This window comes from Trachurus trachurus (assembly GCF_905171665.1).
Source record: "Trachurus trachurus genome assembly, chromosome: 7".
Lineage (NCBI taxonomy): Eukaryota > Metazoa > Chordata > Actinopteri > Carangiformes > Carangidae > Trachurus > Trachurus trachurus.
This window is the reverse complement of record NC_139901.1, coordinates 13,114,067-13,137,795: the sequence shown is the minus strand read 5'-3', so window position 1 is coordinate 13,137,795 and position 23,729 is coordinate 13,114,067. Positions and strand designations below refer to the sequence as shown.

At 40.9% G+C, this 23,729-nt stretch overlaps 1 protein-coding gene across 1 annotated transcript; it reads right to left on the bottom strand.

The window, feature by feature from the left end:
* Positions 1 to 14,449: 14,449 nt before the first annotated feature.
* LOC310988972 (transmembrane protein 26) lies at positions 14,450 to 20,615 on the bottom strand (the record flags this gene model as incomplete). The annotated part of the gene is made up of 4 exons (XM_083975803.1): positions 14,450 to 14,575; positions 15,905 to 16,621; positions 17,178 to 17,322; positions 20,422 to 20,615. 4 exons carry the CDS (start codon positions 20,613 to 20,615, stop codon positions 14,450 to 14,452), a joined length of 1,182 nt encoding a protein of 393 aa, XP_083831929.1.
* Positions 20,616 to 23,729: the final 3,114 nt, after the last annotated feature.

Below are 23,729 nucleotides of genomic sequence, written 5' to 3'. Positions count from 1 at the left end.
ATTGACAGTACCTTTTTCACAGGTAATTTGCTGACTATTTAGGGTTTGCAAGTGCAGACTATATTAAATGGTATCAATTAACTGTTTAACTACACGATCGTGGATCCACAATGTAACAAAACAAACCCCATAATGTTGCACTGCTGCTGGCTTTGCCTCTGGTACATGAGACATTTATTTTAATCACTTTTAAATGTAATATATTCGTTTTATACACCATTCTCTGTAGTCTTCTACCTGTTGGAGGGCCGCGTAGCCACGCGACGAGGAAATAAAATAGACCTGGCGCGAAAAAGAAGAGAGACGCCGCGCGACGGCCGCTGGAGTGCGTGTCGCTCACATGGCCGGTGGAGAAGTTTCCATTGACTGAATGGGCGCGAGCTGCTGCGGGTGTCGCACGACACACGTTTCGCGTCGCGGCCATTCCCAGTGTATTTCAGCCCTTAGCAGACGTTTACCTTATGTTGCGCGCAGAGGTGGGTAGAGTAGCCAAAGATTTTACTCAAGTAAAAGTATTGTTACTTTAGAATAGTGTTACTCAAGTGAAAGTGCCATCGAAATACTTGAGTAAGTGGCCTACTTGGTGAAAAAACTAAAAAACTTAAAATTAGCTCCTAAGACAGCAGTTGGCTATAGAGAATGTGAAGTTACGTCACGCCGTGGGACGTTGGGCGCCATCTTTGGAGGATCGCGGATGTAAACACTTGCTCGTCTCCCTAAAAAAAGCTCCCCAAAGTTGCTTAAAAGTAATCATGGTGGGACAGTACTGCTGCCTAAAAAAATGCCACAGAAGTATATGCACTAATAACAAAAACGAGATCACGATGGATAAGTCAGTGGAGGGAGTAAATCTGGGTCTTGAATCCAGTCCCCACTCTCTGTTTACGTTTGCGTTCCTCCAAAGATGGCGCCGACATCCCACAACGCAGTGACGTCAGCTTAACATTCTCTATTGGAGGATAATGGGATCAATGGGGTTGGACAGGCAGCAGCTTATTCTGTATGGGTTAAATGTCTATTTGCTTGTTTACAACAGAAACCCTGATTAAATCTAGTCATCATCTTCATGTTTTAGTGTAATTTGCCAAATAGTGAAGACAACAACAGGGAGCTGTTGTCATTAGCAACAAGTGTACTGGTTCCAGTTGGGAAAAAGCACAAAATCAAAGGAGATGGGGAAAAAAAACATCAAGCCAGTTAACTGCTGTGCTCACCACAATGTGCAAAAACTAAGTTGCACGGTATGATGTCCTCATCAAACGGTCAAACCCTCACCTCAGCATCAGTGGTCCAGCTGAGCCTCAGGTCAGTGCTTGATCCTCTAAAGTGTACAGTCAGTTCTGCACAGTAAGAGCCAGACCTCCTCTTCCAATGAGATGTCTAACTGTGGTGCGTCCAGGTGTTCCTCATCTGCTTTTAAGTCAATAATAATCAAGTTCATAGCAGTAATCTTGAAATTAGAGGATTTACAATGGATGGATCAGATGCAAATTTAATGATATCCAAGTGCAATGGTATTAGGTTGTTGTTTTTTTATACAGACATATGAAAAATAGATTAAGGGAAACACAGCTATGCCTTCAAAAACAAAAACAAGCAATAGAAATGCAATTTTCTGAGGAAAAAATGTCTTAATAATTCCACAAAATGTCTGTGCTCAGTGCTCAATAATGTGATTTTTTTCAGGCCTGAAGCTTTTTTCCCGTCTAATAGCCCAGACTCTGCTTGTACACCCACATTCCCAAAGTGTAGCCCATTATATCATGATGTATACCTACATCAGTCCAGCCTTTAAGTATGAGGACAGTGTTTTGTTGACTGTGTGCAACTGTTACAATGACTGTGACTCTGAATACCTTTCACTTATCATTAACACATGCTGCCTTAAAATTGAGGGTCAGTACTTTGGGCTCATAGACATTATTTCATTTAAAATTCAATCTCTTCAACCAAAGCAATGAAAAACATACTGCATCACTGTCCCACTATACTTATATACTGCTTTGTAGAGATTGAATTTAGTTTGCGAGTGGAGATTCATATTGAGGTTCGGGGTGGAGGTTCCTGATTAAGTTAGAACCAGATTCAATTAATGAAAATGTTAATGCTAATCCCTGCTCTTTGTATTTGTCTGTCTACGCATATGTGTCTGCAGCTGAATCAAAGTCTAATCAGGACAAAACGATTTTTTTATATATCCTGTTATACCACCAATTATATTGATGTGGCGCCCTGTCTTCTCCATCTTCCTCGCTTCCTTCCAACCCTTAGGCGTTAGGTGAGGGAATACAATTATTTGTTCAAAAACAAAGGATCAGCAAAAAGGATTCTGTTCTGGATTAAGCAACCTTTTAGCCCGCTGTGGGGCGTATATAACAAAGTGTCCTATAAGGAAACACCTCACTTTGTTAGTTAAGCTGTAGATGCTGCTTTCCTGCCTCCTCTTTGTGCAGGGTTGTATTCTTCTGAATACATATATTGTGCTGCGCAGGTTTATCCTCAGTGCACGTGCACCTCTTGTTATCCAATGCCAAATAATCTGTTTGAACAAAGTCTCTCATTGCTGTACATATTGGATTCATGTGGGCCAGTATTGACAGTGACATATGAGGCCTGGGTGTTTTTTTTATTTATTTTGTGGAGAGCCAGAGCCAGAGCAGGGATGTATGGGAGGTGGGCCACATTACTGATAATACCACTCCTTCGCTCTGTGTTTCTGCTCTCCATGGCTGGCAAGCACACTGGGGGAACGTTGGAGAATCTGCCTTCAAAGGATTTTTTAAGCATGTACCTGTACTTTGGTACATCAAAGCCAGTCTATCTGTTATAATTTAAGTTACATGTATTAATGGGCATTAACACAGCAGAACACGACACCACCACCCAAGCGCTTTATGGTGGGATTTATGTACATCAAGCACGTGATGTCATGTTAAAGAAATCTGGGCGTATAGGACACAAGCCTCTCAACTCCATTAGCTTGTCAAATTGTTTTTGACTGGCTTTGATTTTTGCTTTTATCCTTGTCTGTCGCTCGGTGAGAGTGAGGCGAGGCTGTTATCGTGTGATGGAAATGGAAATCAGGTCTTAGCCCACAGTACAATTGCATGGGAGTCTCTTTGAGTGAAGCATAAAAAAGAATACGCTTTATCAATTCACAGTAAGTGGGTTTCAAGGACAAGTCCAATAATACTTCAGCGGCACATTAAGAATGCTACAGCTGAATTAATGCATACAGATTATTTGGGTTTTACATCACAAGGACTTCAACATAATTTTACTTCATTTTGATGGTTGCTTGGCTTCATTAAAATCTACTGAAAGTTTTCATTTTTGGAAAGACATTTATTTTTACATAATGTCCTTTCAGTCCAAAGCAGCATATCAGCATCAATCATCTCTGGGCCAACCAAGTAGGACATGGCCTAACATTATCAAGACTGGAAACAGGGAAAACTATAGCACCTCTGAAGCACTACTACTGTAGCACTACTACTGTAAGCAACAGTGACCAAAATCAGACTCACAAGACAGATTCAGCTAATTCTGTTCAAAATCACTGTAAATCATGTGTAAATATTCACTAATGTTTATTATTGATGGGGTATAGTTAATTTTTTTTTTAATATGGGGGTATTTTAATATTTCATTCATTCTATTTTCATTGTATTTGTTGTTATTATGTTGCACTGCAACATAATCATTTTCCACTAGGGATTAATGAAGTATTTCTAAACACCCAGGACACTGAATTGATACAGGAAAAGACATAAAATCAGAAAACAAAACAAAGAAACTCAGGCAGCAGGACCAGTTGTCCCTATGCTATGTAGAAGCCTCTGCCCCCTGGTCAATTGTGTTTGCTCTGTATAGTGTTTGCTCATAGATTAGTTTAATATTAGTCAGAGGAGAATAAAGACTTTGACCTAAAAAATGTATATATATTGGGCACCTAATCCCCAGGCCAATAAAAGTCTAAGACCAATGTAACTATGGTAACATGGTAATGAGTGACCAGATGACAAAAAAAAAACAAGGAAACATGGGTCATAATTTCTGGTTTAACGCTGTGTAGAGAGAAGGGAAAGAGTTTGTGGAGATAGGGCTTTCGTTTTATTGTTTCACGTTGAGCTGAATTTACAAAAAGTTAAACGTCCTTGTAACTACTGAATCCTTCCAAAAGACAAACATTTTCTAAGGGCAAACTGAGCTAAGTAGTTAGAAGTGGTTCCTCTGTCAGCCATTTTTTTTTAATATATTGAGAAAAGCTTTGATATATCCAGAATTCAATTGACAGTCTGCTTTAAAATAGTCAAGTTCACCCAGGTGTAGCCTCTTATTTGATGTCTGGATTTAATGGTTCCCCTATAGTCAGATATGCATTTGCATGTATTTATCATATTTTAGGGCAATAGTCATTATTCATGTATTGGATGCAAAATGTAGGCTATTGTCATGTTTATGTATTTGGTGGTTGAAGGAAAGTAACCTTTAATGCACTGAAACCCTGGTCAAGCTTTCTGCAATAGATTAAATAGGCTCAGTCCATCTGAAGTCTGACTGTTATATTGAAGCTACAGTCTGTCTGGCCCATGGGGCCAGTTTGAGCCAGACTGGGGTGCAATGAATTCTGTCACTTAAAAAAAAAAGATAGACTGAGGAACTGTACCATTTACACTGTGTAAAAATAATTGTCCTTTGAAAGTGTGTGAGGAAAGTGACAAAGAAAACAAAAATATGATTTGGAAAAAGTAGCTACTCTCTCCATAACCCTGTAGCAAAGTACAAATTGTGTTATGTTTCCTGTGTTTGTTCTATTGTTTTTGTTGTTGGGAGTTAGGCTACTGATCAGCACAGGTACTATTGATTTTTACCATGGAAACAATGGACTTCAGTCTGGGTTAGCCTGGTTTTTTGTTTGTTTGTTTTTTGTTTTTTTGGGCTTAAAATGGTTCCGCTGTTATTTTTGTAAAACATCATGACTGGCATTAGATTGATCTGTGCGCATAATTAAGACTGGGCCAGCAGCACACAGACCCTCTGACATATGTGAAACTGGCTGTCCTCCTCAGGAACATCTCAGGTACCAAGACACTGTAACAGATGTATTAAGTGGCCGCAAAAAGAAGAAAACAATTTGTGATTTCAGACTCAGCTTCCTGTTGGATCTGTTTCTCGTCAGCGAGTGCAGGTTACGGTTTGGTAACCATGTGAGAAGACTTTGGGAAACTGCCCACGGTCGCTCGGCCAAACTGTCACTCAGCAATAAATCATTGTAGCGTATAAAACCACTAAATGGGTTTAACAAAGTGGTGGAAAGGAAAGAAGTTAATTTACTGAATGACTACATTTAATGGCCAGATTTGTGTAGCTGTTCTTCAGAGGGGAATATTGCATTTATTTGACAGCAGTAGTTACTGCATTCACTACATTTCAGTCTAATAAGACATGTGATACAATTTTAAAAGGCGGACTTTTATTTCAGGTGTTTAGAAATGTATCAGTTGTTTTTTCTAGAATATGTCGGATTAATGGGTAGTCGGAAATGGGCGGTCGGACTGACGTATTCTCCCCACATTACACAGTGTAGTAGTCCCACATACGACTCATCTCACCATCTACAGAGTCAAGGGGGGGGACACCAGGGACTGCATGGTGCAATAACAAATATCCTAATGTGTAAAATATGTGTTTATTCTCTGAATCAAGCCTCTTCCCCTCACCACTAACCCACTTCCTGAAATAGATCTGCTTCATTCACTCTCTGAAGTGTTCCAAAGAGAAAAAGCGCTTCTGGCTGCCCATGTCCTACATAATTTAATTATGTAAACCAAACCAAGAGAAAAGAACCCGCACACCACACAATCTACCACGCAATCAATGACAGATAATCACTGAGAGAGCTATAAATGCTCTGAAATGTACCGAAGCATATCGCAGCTATGGCTGAATATAGTGGCGCGCCTCGATCCTGAGGGTCTTGTTTTCTGTTGTAATATTGTTTCAGTATTGATCAAAATGTGTTTTTACAGATCAAAGTATTTGAGTGCTTTTTAAGGATCATGTAAGAAAACCCTGCACTGTGACTCCTCTGACAGCAGATTGCTTTCTCGAGGGCCAAAATGACAACCGCTATTTTCTGTCCGTTCAACAAAACCATTTGGTGCTTCAGTCTTCATGAAATGACCCTTGAAAGCCACGCTCATTGTTGTGTGGTAGGCGCTGGACTGGTGCCACAATATTCTCACTCAAACGCACACTCAGAGGCTTCACATGTAGTCCACTGATACTCCAGTATTACACTTGTCACATATGTTTCATAGGAGGGCTAAATGGGAGGGGGGTGGGGATTATGTGGGTTGGAAAAGAGACAACATAATAGTGGTTTAGGGTGGAAGAACAGCTTTGCATGCCTCATCTATATTGCAGCATGTCTGTAACACAGCTCATTGGTCCTGCCATTAAAAGAAACAGGCTTTCCTCTTTCACATCTGTGATGCCTCCATTGATTATACTGACTCACTTGGGGAATACTTGTTCCATTAGAGAGTGGTTCAAAAAGCAAGCGGGTACAGCTTTCATTTGCCTACTTGCTCTCCCTCCCTCTTTTTTTATTTTAGAAGTGCTATACACAGACACACACACACACAGCAAGAGCCCCTACACCAACACCATAGCCTATTTGGTGCCATTAAAGCCAGGGGCGTTTTCCTCGGCTAAGCCTGTCAGGTCAATGAAGACACATATAAAGTGAAGTGAAAGCATTTCCTCACTATTGAGCTCTCTTTTTGACACATTACATGTTCACATAACAGATGATGTCGCAGCCTCACCTCCTTTACAGATACACCATGTAATTCCTTGTTGGTATTTTTCTTTCACATGACACACTCTTCTGTCAGGAAGGGTTCCAAGTGATGATATGCACTGTATTAATGCTTCACTTAAGAGACATGGAAAACCATTTAATAAAGTTTAGTTTGTCCCAGCAGCGTCCCCCACAGTGCCTCTGATGCCCGGTTGAACTGGCCCCAAGAAAACTGTGACTTTATTGAAGTGACAGAGAAAACTTAGCTTAGGGTCTCAATTGCAAAATGGCACAAAACATTTCTTGTTGTCAATTTTAACACTGTTAAAAGATATTAAAGCACCCGTTGTATGATTTAACATCACATATAGGTACATAAATAGACATACATGTACACACAGGCACGCATTATTCCGCTTTATAGTCAGGATGCAAATGTAGAAAAGGAGAATAAAATTAAATAAAACTCAGACCCAACAGTCACAGATAAAGTAAGTGCAATGTTTGTGCAGTGTTTCTTGAAAAAAAAACATTCAACATATTACAGTACCACAGTATGGTGCTTTACATTGGACTTATCTTGTCAAACACATTTCCTCTATCTTCTGTGTAAAGTCTCAGTCTCTCCAGCTGTAGAGTGTTTGATGTTTCTCTCATCCACAAAATCACATGTGGGAAGAGAGTCCAGCATCCACATTCATAGAATTAACTTCTTTACAGTTTCTATTCCAAACAAGACAGAACATGTTTTAATATTTTTTTTGACAGAAGATAAAGAGCTGGTTGCTCCTAGGATCATGATGTTTCCTCAAAAGCCTCTAAAAGTGCTTTTCCAGTCGGTGTTATGTCTAGTGCAGGACCACTGAGCATGTGTCAGATTACTCATTTCAAAAGAAGTTAAACATCAGCTTCGAAAATTGAATAGGAATGTTTAAGTTTTCTACAAAAATAAAAAATAAAAAAATAAAATGAAATGACCATAAACTGTCATTTGTTCGGAAAGTCAATTAAATTTGACGTTGAGCTCACTGACAGTTGTTTTCCATCAGATAAGCTCAAGTCAACATGTTGCTGTTGTGTATTTACAGAATAATAACCCTTAACAACCTTATTTGGTGTCATGTGAAGATGACAGGACAGAAACTAATTCCTGACTGGTGAAAGCAAAACACAGCCAGAGATCAGCCAACACAACGACAGCAAACAACAATGACAATGAATTCTTTTGATTTCATATCAGAGCTGATTCTCAATTCTAATTCAATTCAATCTTTAATAAAACCGGCTTTATTTTCAGACATGCGTTCATATTTTAAACCCACGGAATTCAAATACGAAACACAATATGTGCTGTGTGCCTGTGCTACACCCACACAAGGGATTTCACTGATTCTGGCAGAAAAGACCTTTTCTCAGGTCGGTGTAGGTGCACAGAGACCTTTTGATTGGCATCCCCCAGACTCTCCTGTTGGCTTTGTTGAACCTGTTAGCCTTGGCTAAATTACACTTCTATCATGTTAATTAGTTCAAAAACCTCAGGTAGGGTACAACTTCAGCATCACAATTGTAAATTCATATAGAGGTTTGAACAGCAGGAATTACTAAGAACACATGGAGAGTTTTTAACTGACTGGTGGAGCACCTGTCTCTCAAAATAATGAATTCATAAAACACTTCAACTTCATTCTTATGTAAATCCATGTTTTCCCGTAATCCTAACAAAATTTTGATTTTTTTTTTATGTTTAAAGCAGGTTGTATGCCATGTTTTTTAATCTTACAAATGTTTTCCCATTTTTACAGACTTTGTTTATGTTGATTCAATCTTTGAAGGATTTACGTTAAAGTGCAGAATAATAGCAGTGATTGTTGACAGTGTGTCAAGTTGTTAAACTAGTACTGGTGCTATGAGTCCAGCTTTTCTCTCTCATAGTGCAGTAGTGTCCACACAAGCTACATTTCCTGAAGTCAAAAATAAAAATCAAGACTGGTCCAACATCGGTAACCCCACAGAAGTCAAGTACCGAGATACAGCAGGGGCGGCTGACCTAAGAATCATTGCTTTATGTTGAGCAACTTGCCACTGGCTTTCAACAAGAACATGGTGACTGCACATGTGAGGTGCAGTGCAGATGAGTCAGGAGCAGCCCATCTCCTCCACAGAGGACAGAATTAGGACATCAGCATCACAGTGTGGGGATATCACAGGGCATATGGCTCTAACAACATTTGAGCTAAATTCAAAAATGTGTTTGTTCACCAAGCCCTCTCCCTCTCTCTCTCTCTCACTCTCAACTGTTGTAATTATGTCGTCCAGTCGGACAGTCGACTGTATTTCCTCATTAGATCCGGTGTCCCGACATGGCCTTGGCCTCCATGACCAGCGGCTGTTGTTGATTGGAAATGGGGAAAGTGGCAGCTCTCCCAGCACAGAGGAACTGGGGGATGGCAAAGGAGGCGGCCAATTAATATTTCAACAATACATCCTCTGTGGCCTGAGATTGACTGACAAAACTGCGAGCTGTCGTAGCAGTTATCTCCAAAACTGCCATGTGGGTAGGAATTCTGAATACCCTGTTTAGAAAAGGATTTCATATTCATTGCTCACTTTTGCATTCTGCATAAAATTGGTTACGGAAGCAATTAACACTGGAGAAAAATGAAATGAATATGAATAAGGCCGAGAGACAACAAGCCAAAGTTATCAGGCACCTGAGGAGCTAATGGTCTTTTCAAGCTCTGGTTTGTCTTTGGATCGGGAATTAGCTGGAAGTTAAACTGAGCAAACTCATACAGTGCACAGAGGTGACGCCCTGAATCAGTTAGTACTCAGCCTCTAGAAAAGGAAATGTTCTCTGTAATTACACATTCAGCTCAAACTATGAATGTTGTTATCTTTTGAGGAAGACTGCGAGATATGGCTGAAAGTTTTGGCAAACGTTGATTCAGAAAGTCCAAAAGTTCTGCTGCTCCTTACAAAGCAGCTTCGCTATGTGTAGATGAATGAATCATCAGTGAAATAACAGATGATGTTGCAGCCTCACCCAAAATAACTTGGTGGTCATGAGATTTTATTCAGACATTCATGGTCCTCAGAGGATGAATCCTACTTACTCAGGTTAGAGAAAGTTATGGACTTTATGGACTTGAGACGTCATTGGTCCTTTGGGTTAAATATCTTGATTGCTGTGAAATTTGATGCAGATGTTGGTGGTCCCAGAGTGTGGTGCTAGTTCCTCCATAAGACCATTTAATTTAACTTTGTCCAGTACTTTGTGTTGGCCAACCTGGTGCAGAAAGGGACATTTTGTTATGCCCCCTTATGTTGTGAATTGCATCTGAACTTTATACTGTAGTATGGCCAATAGTTTTGCATTTATTTGAGTGAAGCTTGAACCTCTCCTTGTCTTTGTTGTTTGTTTGTTTTGTTCCTCTTGTCAACCAGTCAAGGTGTCTTTCCATTGCCATCTCTTCACCTGCACTGCTGTCTGGCTCTGAATAGTGACTTTTTTCAAATATTTCTTATAGTCATTTTCAGCGTCGACCATATAGCTTTAAGTAAAAGACACTGTCCTGCAGATCAGAGCTCATCAGTTAAGCGAACAAATATTTTCCTTCGAGTCATGTTGTTCCACTTCCTGAGAGCCAGTTGCCTACATCTACTATACCACCATGACAACGGTTGACTTCACTTCCACCTTTGTTCTTGAAGTGCCAGACCACTAACTGTGGCACGGTGGGAATACAGGTGTTGTTTGAAAACCCTCAGGTCTATTCAGACTGCAAGATGAATGATCTGTGTGATGTGGTCAAATAGGTGGGTTATGGCTGGATTGGCTGTCAAATTGTTTTGGGGGAGTTCATAGATGATCTTCTGAAAAACTGGATGACATATCTACTCTCCACAGACAATGTTGATTCTTGGATGTGTACTGGGGGTCTGAGAGTCTGACAGAAGTCCAAAATATGTCCAGGGTGTTTTCGGCAATTTAAAAGTTACACTGTGGTTCGCTACAAATCAGGCCTGAAAAGCAGCTCTACATCACACTCAAAGTCGAAGCCTATACAGTGTGAAAACAAGACAGTTATGTACTGTAGCATCCGCGATCCTCAACCAGTGAAGTAAAGCTCATTATTTCAGCATCCGCAGTGTTACATGAGGCTGTGTTAGGTGGATCCGCAGCTGCCTGTCACAAAGTTGTGGAGTTCATTTGAAGTTTGCCTTTGTTTTTCACTCTTCCTCTCTCACTGTGTAACATATTTCAGTGGCATGTTGACGGGTTTATCTGTAGGACTGGAGGCTGATGAGGCGCACCTCTGCGTGTTTGGACTTCCTGATTAGTTGACACAAAATAGGGAAATTGTGGCATGTGGTGAAAACGCTGCATGCTGTCATGCACCTGCTCAGGTTGAGTGATTCTTTGTCTGGCTCTACCTCTCTTTCTCTCTCTCTTCCTCTCTCTATTCATTATGACTTCTGCAGCCTTCAGGTTCTGTTGGAAAAATCAATACCATGTAAAAACACAAGCAGCAAGTCAGACATTTAATTGCTCAATAGACCTTGCATTAACTGCTGGAGAAGTACAGTCTTGTATTGTTATTAAATCACTGGAAGTTATTGACTTTACTCAGTCTGAGGGATTTCTTTCTAGATATGGAAGTAACTTCCTGGGAAGACTCAGACCTTGATATCTGCTCGTTCTCATTTCATTGTTTTATTGTACTTGTTATTGTGTTTGTGTCTTGAGTAACTGAAAATCATTTACATGCTTTCTGTAGAGCTGTCTTAATTGTGTGAATAGCAGCCACCGCACAAGCCTAGATTGAAAGTATCCAGTTTCCCCTAGACCCCACGGGGCCCCAAAGGAAATTCACTGTGTAGTAGTTTGTGGTAAATCTGATTAATTGTTCCATTCAGAGAGGAACATTTATTCCTGACCTTGGGAGCAGATCCTAATTGGCTAAAAAGAAAAAAAAAATTGGCTTCGTCCAGAGCTTTTAATCAAATCTTGTGACCAAGAGTTTAATGGATGTTTTTGTTTCGTTTTTTGACTTTGTTTTTGTTTGTTTTTGTAAAACTGAAATGTATGACTGAATATGAACCAAAAAAGTGAGTTTATAATTAGTTTCATTAGCTGTGTTTTTAAGTTTATTTAGCTGCTTTGAGTCTGTGTGGTGCAAATATCGTAAATAGAATTATGTCACTGTAAAATAATGAGTAATAAAAAGATGAAAATACAAATATTGTGTTTTATTGCCAACAAAGGCTTCTGTAGTTGTAGTCCCAAAGCTTGTCTGTTGTTCAGGAGAGGAATGCAGCCCAACACAAAAAAAACAGTCTGAGAGTTATGAGTGAGAAGAATTCAAATCTTGACAAGACTGAGGAATAAAATGAGTGAAAGTGAAGTGAAAATAAAAATGTGTTTTTAGGCCTTTAATTTGAGTCAACCAAGAAACTTTACATCAGGATTCATGAAGACTGAATTTGTGTTTTCAGATCAGTGACAAAAATCTAGCCAGGGTTATCAATTAAAATCAGGAATATTTTTATTCAAATGTCTGAGTATCAGTCACAGAAAAATTATGAATTAGTGTAAACTTAGTCTGAAGGAAAAACTTTCTGACATTTTATCAAATCAGAATTTGAACATTATTTTTCAACAAACATGAATCCGCATCAAGTTATAGTTAGGCCTATATCTTTGCAAATATAATAACAAACAGATGTTTTTATTTATGGTTTATTTATTATATTCTACGACAATTATTAGGCTATACCTTGTTTGTTTTTTTCTACCACATTTTGTTCTGTTGCAATCTCAATAAGGGTTCATCTAATCGTATATTATCATATTTCAAGTTCCACATCTAAGACAAGATGTGCAGAAGTTAAAGCAGATATCAGTGGAATGTTTTTGTTAATATAAGTCCTAAATAGTCCTATTTTCCGTCAGCAATCACTTACATGAAGTATTTCAGCCTAAACACGAGTCTCTCCGTCACTCTGCTCTGCTGTAACCCGAGGAGAAAATTTTCCTTGTGGGATACAAGTGTTATCCAATGAGGAGAGAGAACGGCATGAAGGGCTGTGTGTGCAGCCAAGGGATGCGCGTGAATGTGGTGACGTAGCACGAGGACCAATTGATGCCTGACAAGGGCGGGGGCTGCTAACTCATGGTGCGTTCAAAGAAACTCGTACTTTGTGTTTTTCCTTCCTGTGAAGTCATACCAGTTCGATCTGGTACGAGTTCACGGGTCGGAAGTTACGAGTGGCCGTTATAGGGAACTTTCACAGACAACAGGATGGTAAAAACACGAGCTACGGGTTACCTGGAACGCTACCAAGTCGTAGTTGTGACTTGAAGCTGTAACTTACGGTTTCAAAAGCCTGCCTTGAACGCAGCATTAGCCGAAACGGCCGTGAAGCTGATATCTGCTTTAACCAAAGTCTGTCCAAGGACCAGCAGTGAAATGTGAAGAGAGAGGGTCAGTCAGAGGCTCAACCAGCCTTCAGTCTGACTGCTCCTCTCATCACTGATGTGCTGTCTCTGATCAGTCCTTCCACTTCTTGAAGATTGACAGATTCAGTGACAAACAATAATGATGATGATGATGATGTCACGTGCGAAGACATTGCTCTTTATGTTGCTTAGTGACTCAAAGAGTAAACGCAGAGGTTTTAAAGAGGCAGCACTACTCAAGTCCATAACAGATATTTAACAGATGAGGACTTTTAAGGGTTTATACATAGGTACACTGTTGCCCATTAAGTTGGACTAATTTTGTTTTCAGACACATTTCCATTTTTTATTCCTATTTTAAATGTTAATTGTGGTTTAAGATATACACTGTATCTATCAAGAATAAATGATATGGTGATAATGATCTTTTATTCCAACTTTATGGGCAACAGTGTGTGTATATATATACTGTATACTATACTATACTATACATATGAGCTCTCTCTCACTCACTCTCTCTTTCTCTCTCTCTGTCTATCTATGTAGGGCAGCCCATGGATCAGCTGACATCCCCATCCTCCCACATGCCCACACAATCTTGTTAAAGCATGCAGTTAATCTGAAGAGGAGAAGGACTCTCTTCACAAGCAAGCCGCTCTTTCATCACCCTATTGTGTTGCCCACATCATCTTGTTGTAGGGATTTCGGATTCTCCCCAAAACTCAGGTGCGGGCAGCAAGCTGCTGTGATGTCATTTCCCTGGGCGTGACCTTGTTAGCTGGGCATCACGTCGCATTATGTTACAGGGAGAATTAATTTACCTCAGTGGATGACTCTTCATTACTTTTTCTCATCTTTCTCTTAAGAGTTGGCTCCAGCATCAATAATTTAGAGCAAAGTGCCTCCACAAAGATGAAACAGAGGAAACACAGAAGTGCTCTCCAGCAAATTCTCTGGAAGTAGCCTACAGTGGGCGATTTAGGAAATCTCACTCATGTTCTGTGCATTGTGTATTCAAGCCCATAGCCTACAACAAAAAGAGGAAAACACATAAGTTCTCTCTCTCTATTTCTCTCTCTCTCTCTCTCTCTCTCTCTCTCTCTCTCGCTCTCTCTCTCCTTGTTCTACTGTCTCTATCTTTCTTTTATCAAGAGCTTACTGAAAACAGAGTCTGATCTTGTTCACAGCTCCATCTGCTGCGTCTCCTGGCTGAGGTGAAGTACATGGACACAGATACGGGGTGAGTTGCTGGAGAGGCCTCTGATTGAATTGCCACTTGCTGCTGTTGCTCGCTCTTCATTCCCAGTCTGCCCAACATGGTGTGAGAGCCTCAGAGTGAGAGGGTCATCCATAAATGCAGAAGGGGCTGCAGCTCCGGCTTTGGCTTGACAGGAGAGGGTATTGTCTGGAGTGAGGGGAGGGAGGGATTGTGCTGTGTCTGTTTGTCCCTTCCTTGAAGTGGCTTAACACTTTGAGAACCCCGCGCCCTGGATCAAACATTGTCTTTGTTTTTAGAGGCTCTCTTGCTTTTGGAGGAATATCTGAACACAAAAAGAAAGAAAACACACCTTCCATCTCTGAGCTGAGATAAAGTGAGAGCAAATCACGTTGAACTTGAACAACTCCCACATCATCACAAGTGTGCTTTTGCAGACATAATAAAAATGCAGCGAGCTCTCGAAGAGGCTTCCATGGGCTGATTGTGCTCAAGAGGAAAATGAACCTTGACAAATGAGGCAAACCTCTTCACTCTCCTCCTGTATGAGGTGTCTCTGCATTGACTAGACTGTTAATTGCATCGCTATCGCCTAAAGGTGACTAAATCTTTTAAATCAATTTATCACATGAATTCCTGTTGCATACATCCTCCTCCTCCTCCTCCTCCTTGTGTCACTGTGTCCAACAAAACATCCTACAAGAGATTTTCATACCAAGTTCAACGCTGCCACCGTGTTACTGTTACTGTGCTGCTCTCTCAGTTTGTGCTATGTAACCAGCATGCATGTTCCACTCAGGTAAACACTGTGTGATGCTCTGGTTGACTTGGCAACACTGCCATCTCATGGTGATGAGAGGAAAAACAAAGCAGCACTCTACTCTCCTGAAGTTCTTTCATTAGAAAAGGTTTATTAATTAAAGTACGACATGTTGGCATCATGTCAAACCGCCACACTTATTGTTTCCTGTCAAAGACATCATCACAATCATCATCATCATCATCGTTTTATTAGAAATCCATATGCACAACATAATGAAACCCCATTATCCCTGCTGCTGGTGATTAAAACAAATGAGTTGGATTGTAAATCATGAATCATGTGTCTGTTTTCAGCTTTATGTTTTATTTCCTTTGGAGATACAGGTCATGTTGAACTTGTTGAACTGGTTTTCTTCACTGGAGGAACCTCCTCTGTCTCAAACAACAAATTTCCAAAGGGGGATTTCATAAATTCATCTCTGCTCTCCACTATTTCTGAACCTCCAGAGTCCAGACTGTCTCTCTGAAAGAGGCTCAGGTGCAGGAGATGGCAGATGCGTTTCAACTTTTCTCTTGGCGTGTTAAAGCCACAACCTCCATTTCCTCACCCCCTTGAGGGCTGGAGTCATGCCTCACGGCTTTTTGAGCTTCCCTGTACCTGGACACATCTGTGATCTTCCTCCCGCTCGGTCTCTGTGTCTCTCTGACAGCTCTGCTCTCCACAGTCAGCATCCTCCTCTTCCTCCCGCTCCTCCGCCCTCATCCCCTCACCCCTCTGGGCTCGACACCAGAGCACCAGAGCGGCACACTTCTCCAAAGCCCAGTCGCCGACCGGCTGCTCGCACTGGACCACAAAGATGCGGTAGAGCTCCAGCAGGACGATGAGGATGTTCTTGCAGGTGAAGAAGATCATGAGCTGGTTCAGCACCTGCTCTTGGACCATGAGGTAGAGCCGGTAGAGGAGGAACGGGCCATCCTGGAGCCCGACCGTTAGCAGCAAGCTCCACACTTCACTGGAGCAGCATGAGGTCGGAGCACCAGGAATGCAGAGGAGACCCCCCACCCTCCCCTGAGGAGACTCATCCTTCAGTGGCCGTGTCTGAGTGAGCACCAGGGGAAACTGCATGAGTGCCCATGAGAAAAGAGACAGGCCCACGATGACAACCACCCGCTTGGTTTTGACCTCAGGTTCCCTGAAGGTGTCGAAGATGTCCAGGATGTCTGCCCCCAGTCCCACGTAGACCATGAGGAGCTGGGACAGCTGGTCCCGGGACATGTCCCCTTTGGGCATTAGCCAGCGGCCCAGAACCAGCACTATAAGCATCGTCTGCTCCAGGCCAGCCACCCAGTTCTCAGGGTCAAGCTCCACGATGCCCTGGGTCAAGGAAAGGCAGCATTAGTTAGAGAGCAGTGAATTCCCTCTCTTTGCTGTTTCAATATGTTTTTGATCTCTAATTTGTCTATGAATCTATTACAATGTTTTTTTTCCTGGCACATGTGAAAATAAACAAATACCCTGCATCTCTTCTGTGGATATGGTTCTGATTGTGAGTCAGCACTTCACTGTATCAGGGTTCACCACATTTATCCTGACAGCACCCCTCAACATTTCATAACGTTCCTGAAACACTGCATCTTCAAAAGCTGCCACCCAGCCTTGGGCACAGCCAAGGGCCAAAAAACCTCCCAAATCCTACATCAAAGAAACGGCACTAAAACCGTCCCAGAAGGCGTGAGATCTGAGAGTTTCTCAAGCAGGAGCCTATCAGGACTTCATCTCAATGTGTCTATTACACATTTCCTGCAACTAAAAGTTTATCCACCGGCCCCCTTTTGCTAGATTTAAATCTTATCTGATATCAGGTGTCCCTTTAATGTGGCTGTATGGAGGGTGAGGCATGGAGGAGGAGGTTTGTGTTGGGTATGCCTACCGCTGTGATTGGGATGTGAGCCAGCAAACGAAGCTCAGGACCTGAGGAATTGTTGACGGGCAGTTTGGACTGCAGCAGGCTCAGCTCCAGAAACCAAATGGATGGAATGACAGTACTGAGGTAGAGGAAAACCATGGGGGAGAACCTAAAAGAGGACCGCCAAAGGAGAGGGATGAAGAGGGGGGTGGGGGAAAGGTGGGGATGGGCTATTTTTAGTGGCACAGTTTTATTTATTTATCTATTTATTTATTGCCACTTGCTAAAGAAGAAAGAGGAGGAGAGCCTCCACTTTTTTTCCCCCAAAAGAAGCATCGAATTTCAGACAGGCAATTATTCTCATCATATATGCAAATCCCACTTGACAGTGCAAAGCCTTCTCCACGAGGAAAGAACTTCAAAGTAAGACTCAGTGAGACAGAGAGAGGCCTGAAGAAAGCCTGTGTCTGAGGACATTCACCGAGCACCAACCGGAGAGCTACAGTTTTTTTTTATTGTAGCCTATTTTATTTCATTTTTTCAAATGAGGTGTGAAACTAAATACTTTACATCTTTTATGAGACTCACATTGTAAAAGGTTGATGTAAGCTCGTGTTTACTCAAGCCAAGATTTCTTGCTGGTCAGAAATGAGTCGAGGCTGCAGGAGACTTTTCCCTCCTGTGACGACGGAGACGTGATAGCAGCTCAGTGAAAGACAGAGCAATAACACAGCAGAGGGGTATATTTGTTTTTGATAGACAGTGAGAGAGACGAGTTTCAGAGAATAACGGGGAAATATAGTGGCAGAGAATATGACAGGCTGGCCGACTCTCTCTGCCCTGGGCAGATGGGTAGTAGGCTAGAGTGGTTGCACATTTACTAGTTGGGCCTATTCAGTAGTTATTCACTCCCCACGCAAAACTGTTTATCAAAGTCCCTGCTGCAACATTAATCCTGAACAATGTGTGAACATCTGGCTCATACATGCTAATTTAGCCCACAAACACATTTTTAAAGATACACTTTAAAAACTCCTGGGTTATTTCTTTAATCCAATTTCTTGGTTAAACTTGTTGGGTTAAAATTATGGGTTATTTTTCAGAGAATAACATATTTTCTGGGTTAAACAGCTAATATTTTAACCCAGTTCTTGGGTTGTTTCGGTTATATACCATTTTCTGGGTTATTTCTACCCTTTTTTTTTTTTTTACCCATTTTCTGGGTTAAGCTACACATTAAAAACTCTTGGGTTATTTCTTCAACCCAATTTCTCGGTTGCTTGTGTTGAGTTAAAATTATGGGTTATTTTTCATAGGGTGTAACCATTTTCTGGGTTATAAACATTTATAATATGAACAATCACACGTCTAGTGTTTGCCTTGGTTTTTTTTTACTTTGCCTGTAATCTTGGACATTGGTTTTGTGTGGATTTGGCAAGTAGGTAGTAGGCTACTTAACCCAAACATTGGGTCAAAAAGAATAACCCAATTTAAATAAAGCTCCGGTAGTGACCCGGCTAAAATACGGGACAACTCGCTGTACGGGCATACCGGCGATCCGCGCTGACGCTACATGAAACAGCCCCCACACGTTTTGATCAGGGCGGCGGCCAAAATCACCCAGGTGGCCCGCCAACCCATGTATGCTGATATTAGCATTTAGCTCAGATCCCTGCTGTGCCTATGTAGCATGACTATAGACTCTTAATGGAGGATTATCTCATTTAGATTCATCACAGTCAGTGAAAATCCTGATGAACCACATGGGGCACAGTTCCCTCAACTCTAAGATTAATGTTTCAACATCCTGTTCACATTTTGTCTACATGTCTAATTGTGATTCAACATGAACGTTAAACATTTCACAACAAACTCATTTGATTAGCCTTATGGTTGGAAATTACCATTCAGTCAATAAGTCAGCTTTATCAGGCTACTGTCAATGTTATCTTATTATGTGGAGATACACGGCATCACTTAAACTGCATTTCCATGCTGCAGCAGAAAGCTAACAATTATTATTCAAGGTAATTCCTATCCAACCCACTGTTTATTCATATAGGCCTATTTTAAAATGTCATCATCTGGCTTGATAAACTACTGCGCCCATGTGAGAGCCTGTATGAAACACACTTTAAATAAGGGTATAGAAAAACATGAAGATATAGCCTATAACTGTGATAGAGGTAAACATGTGAGTGAATATAGTGAATTCTGAACCAATTCATTAATGAATTGTCACTTGATGCACTTCCTTAATATAATATCCTTGCACTTTTACAACAAGTAGCCTAGCATTTACACAGCTCTGATGCTACTGATGTTCCTCACTTTGGATAAATGTGTGTGATAAATGACTAAATGGAAAATGTAGGCTAAATGTAATGAAAATTATACTTCCGAAAGGGTGTTTTCATAATTTATATTATTAATAAAGGCCAATGCAAAGTGAAGTTAAAGCAGAAGTAAGCGGAATATTTGTGTTAATATAAGTCTTAATAGTTATATCTTCCGACGGCAATCACTTACATAGAATGTTTGGTCCGAAACACGGGTCTGTCAGTCACTCTGCTCTGCTGTAAGCCGAGGAGAAAACTTTTATTTTATTTCCTTGTATCCTACAAACTTTATCAAATGAGGAGAGAGAACGGCATGAAGGGCTGTGTGTGCAGCCAAGGGATGCGCGTGAATATGGTGACGTAGAGACGAGGACCAATAGATCCATGACGAGGGCGGGGGCTGCTAACTCCATCGGCTGACAAGAAGTCAGAAAAACGACCGGATCGCTTACTTCTGCTTTAACTGAATGTCCAGTTAAAAATGATTGGGTGAAAAGACTGAAAAACAGATGGACAATAAATTCTTTGTTAAATGTAGCACAAACAAATCGAAAACAACTAAACAATAATAACAATAATAAAAAAAAAAATTATACAGCACTTTTCATGATGTTCCAAGACACTTTTAATAATTAGCCTGCTTAAATCACAACATCATCTGATAATATATATTAATAATAATATTACACAGGAGTATGTTATCTGATCATTTAGATCCCCATACTTCAGACAGTCCTGATATTAAAAGTGTGTGTAAATCTCTTATGCATTATATTATATTATATTATATTATATTATATTATATTATATTATATTATATTATATTATATTATATTATATTATATTATATTAAATATAAGTAGTAGTGAGTAAGTTGTGTCGCAGACAGGAACTTAGTTTTCATGTTTTGCGTGAGTGTTAAATGTTACCATTTCCACTCTGCGTTTCGGGTGCACTTCAGGGTGACTGCCATTTCCACGCCCAGCAGAGCCACGCCCGTCAGCAGCAGCCAATAGAGCGGCTCCCCTTTCACAGCCACCACGCGCCACACCGTTACCACCCCATGCACCGCAAACAGGAAGCGGCTCAGCAGAGCCAACAGGATGTTCAGGAGACGACACATTGTGCACCTGTGCAGAAGATCATCAGAAGCTTCATCACATCTCATTAGGTTTCATGGAACTCATCGTAACTCGCCATGAATGATGGAAATTTAGTTGTTTTTGGTTTATCAAAATAAAAAGGATGTAAATTGAGTTTTCGTGTATTTAACTGCCTGGTGCATCCTGGGATGTCCTCCCTCCCTAATTTACTGACTCACAGTGTGTTAAATAGAGGGAGCATAATGTTAAATGACTGAGCGGAAAAAATCCTTTTTGTTGCTACATTTACTTTTCAACAAATCATTCATGCAAGGTCGATGAAAGTTGAGGCTGATTCAGCGTTTTGGCTAAAAAGTTCATACGGTCACAATGGAATAGTCAATAAACATAAAGTTGTGAGTCAACAATTTTAAAGATGAGACTGATAAGAAAAATTGCAGAGAGAATAAGTAGGGATAAATAAATGAGAAGCACTTCATGTGTCAAACTTTTGTTAACAGGGTCTCAAAGGTTACTAAAATAAAGTGTTTTATGTTCTGTAGTTTTTCTAGTGTATTACTGTAGAAAAGTGGGTAAAGGCTTTTGCCGGGTAAATAGTGGAAAACTGCCCGAGGCCACTTCAATTTGATTGCATTTTGCACTAAGTTTAAGGAATACTCACACAGAAGATCATTGTCAAGATGCCAAAAACCCAAGCAAGCATGAAAAATGAGTGAACACTTATGTAACCGCCCACATCATTACACATTGCATCCTTAAGTCCAGCCTTAGTTATCAATAACTATTTCATGATGTCAGTGAAAAAACAGTCAATTAGTCAGTGCTAAAAAAGCTTTGGAGCTTTGGGGGAGCACGGAGCGAGCAGTGATTTGTAAGCAAAGAGTTAGACACACTGATCTTCAGTCAATATTAAAGGACTCCAGGAGGCTTTGTGTGCATTTGTTTAAATTTGATCAGTGGATCTATGTGCATTATTGTGATGACTTAACACCATTGCTAACATGGTGACCTCCCAGTTGACTGGTGGTAAAGGTATAGAGCTACGACAAACTTCATTTTTCAGGAGCTTCAATGGATACAGTTGCATTTTACTGATGTTTAATTCAAAAATATATCCAGCATTGGAGCAGCCTGCAAACTCTATGTAGAGCTATACAGCCGTCACGTTTACACAATGCAGGCAGTGGGGTCCCAGTGTTACACATGGGAAGATGTTTTGTCTAGTTTTTTTCAATAAGATGTTTAAGAAGTCATTAAAAAAGTATCACACGTTTCTCACTTGTTCAATATGTAAGATCGTCTGCAATTAAAAACTGTTTTTTAATAATCAGTGAAAAGTTGTCAGGAGGTGTCAACACCCTGGCAACCCCTGTAATGTTTTTGTAATTAAAAGCTTATAGTGATGATCCACAAATACTAAGTACATAACTTACTCACCATAAATAAAACAATTATTTACAACAGTATTAAACCCGCCTATAGTGTTCTTGCTTAGAAACAAGCAAATCATCAGAGTCAAAAAGAGGCAGAGTGGTGTGCTGTTACCATGAATACCAATCTGAATTTATGCAATATGTATGACTGCATGCAGTACAGACCTACGGTGTGAGCTGGACTCCTCGCTGAGATCAGTGTCCTCAGTGTTTTCCCCGTTGTAGAGAACGACAACACCTCAACAGTAACGCGCATTGACCTGTGCTCTGTATCTGTCTCTTTTTAAATGACAGCCACCTCTCTGCCACTGCTGGATGAGTAGGCATGTCAGAAGTGTGTGTATGTGTGTGTGTTTAGTGTTTGTTTTCAGTGGGGAGTGACTACTGTTCAAGTCCACTGGAGTAGAGTATCAGGAACTGCATTCTACAAGTGTACATGTGTGTGTGTCTCCGTCTCCTCGGTGCCACTGTAGGAGATAACGTTTCCTGCCCCTTGCGCCCACATCTTCATCCCCATCCGTCATGATGTCATCTCTCCTGGCCCAGAACAAAGTTATCTCCCTGGGAGAAGCCGGCCTGTTCAGAGAGCACCCAGCCCTGCCCTGCTCCCACCCATGCCTGCTCTGCCTCTGCACTGCTGAGCCCCGATAACAGTCTCGCTCCCTCGGCCTCCGTGCACACAAAAAACATGGTGCAACAGCAGGGGGTGGAGGAGGAGGGAGGGGAAGGCAGAGGTGGAGGAGATGCAGCCCCCCCAAGCCTTCACTGCAGTGTGTGGGTATGTTACTGCTGTTGCATCAGAATGAGGAGGGCTCGTAGGTCGATGCTGTCCAGGAATGTCAATCCCGTCAATCCTCTGAGCCGCTGAAGTGAAGCCACGACAGATGACTGATAACATGTTTTTTTATTATGTGGTCAGAGTGTAAATTCCAAACATTGGTCAGGAAATAATCAATATGAAGGTGACATCACTCCCACTTGCACTTCTGGAGGTTTCTGTCAATAAAGGCCTTAAAACTGCATTATCTGATTCTTTTTGCAGCAATGGGGGGGGGGGGGGGGGTTCAGTAGTAATTTTAAGATGTAAACACACAAATCAATGAGCAAATTACATGTCCAGCAGATCTAGAGTAGCATTGACATTTATTTCCATCTGGCTGAAGAGTTTCCGTAGTATTCCCCAACTCCTCACAACTCTTCTTAAGCTGCTAAATGATGTTTTTTATATACAGTATTTAATCAAGAAATCACATTGACATGACGACTAGTAGTCCTGGGAACAGGTTGAATTTATAACCTCACAGGTTGAAACCTGAAGCTGCAGTTCCTCTGCTGACCAGTGGAGTGTCTCCAACTGTAAATCAGTCCACATTGCTGTTTGCTGTTTACAGCCTGCAGCAAATTTCTTCCTTCATCACAACTATTTTTACAACTCACCTGTTTACACTTTATTAAGACTTTTGTCATTAGATATTGGTGATGATTAAAGATATGGTAATTGTGTAATACAAACCTACTCTGTTGAGCATATTTGCTGCCCTTTATTTACCACTGCACTTTAGTCGTCTACATTATTTATTTACAGTTTTATTTTTGTTTCATTTCCGATGCGGCTGTTAGTTTTGTCTTGTGTTGGTTTGTTTTTTTATTGTGTGACTCGTTGTTTTTGAGAGTAACAAACTGTCATTTTGATGTAGGTGA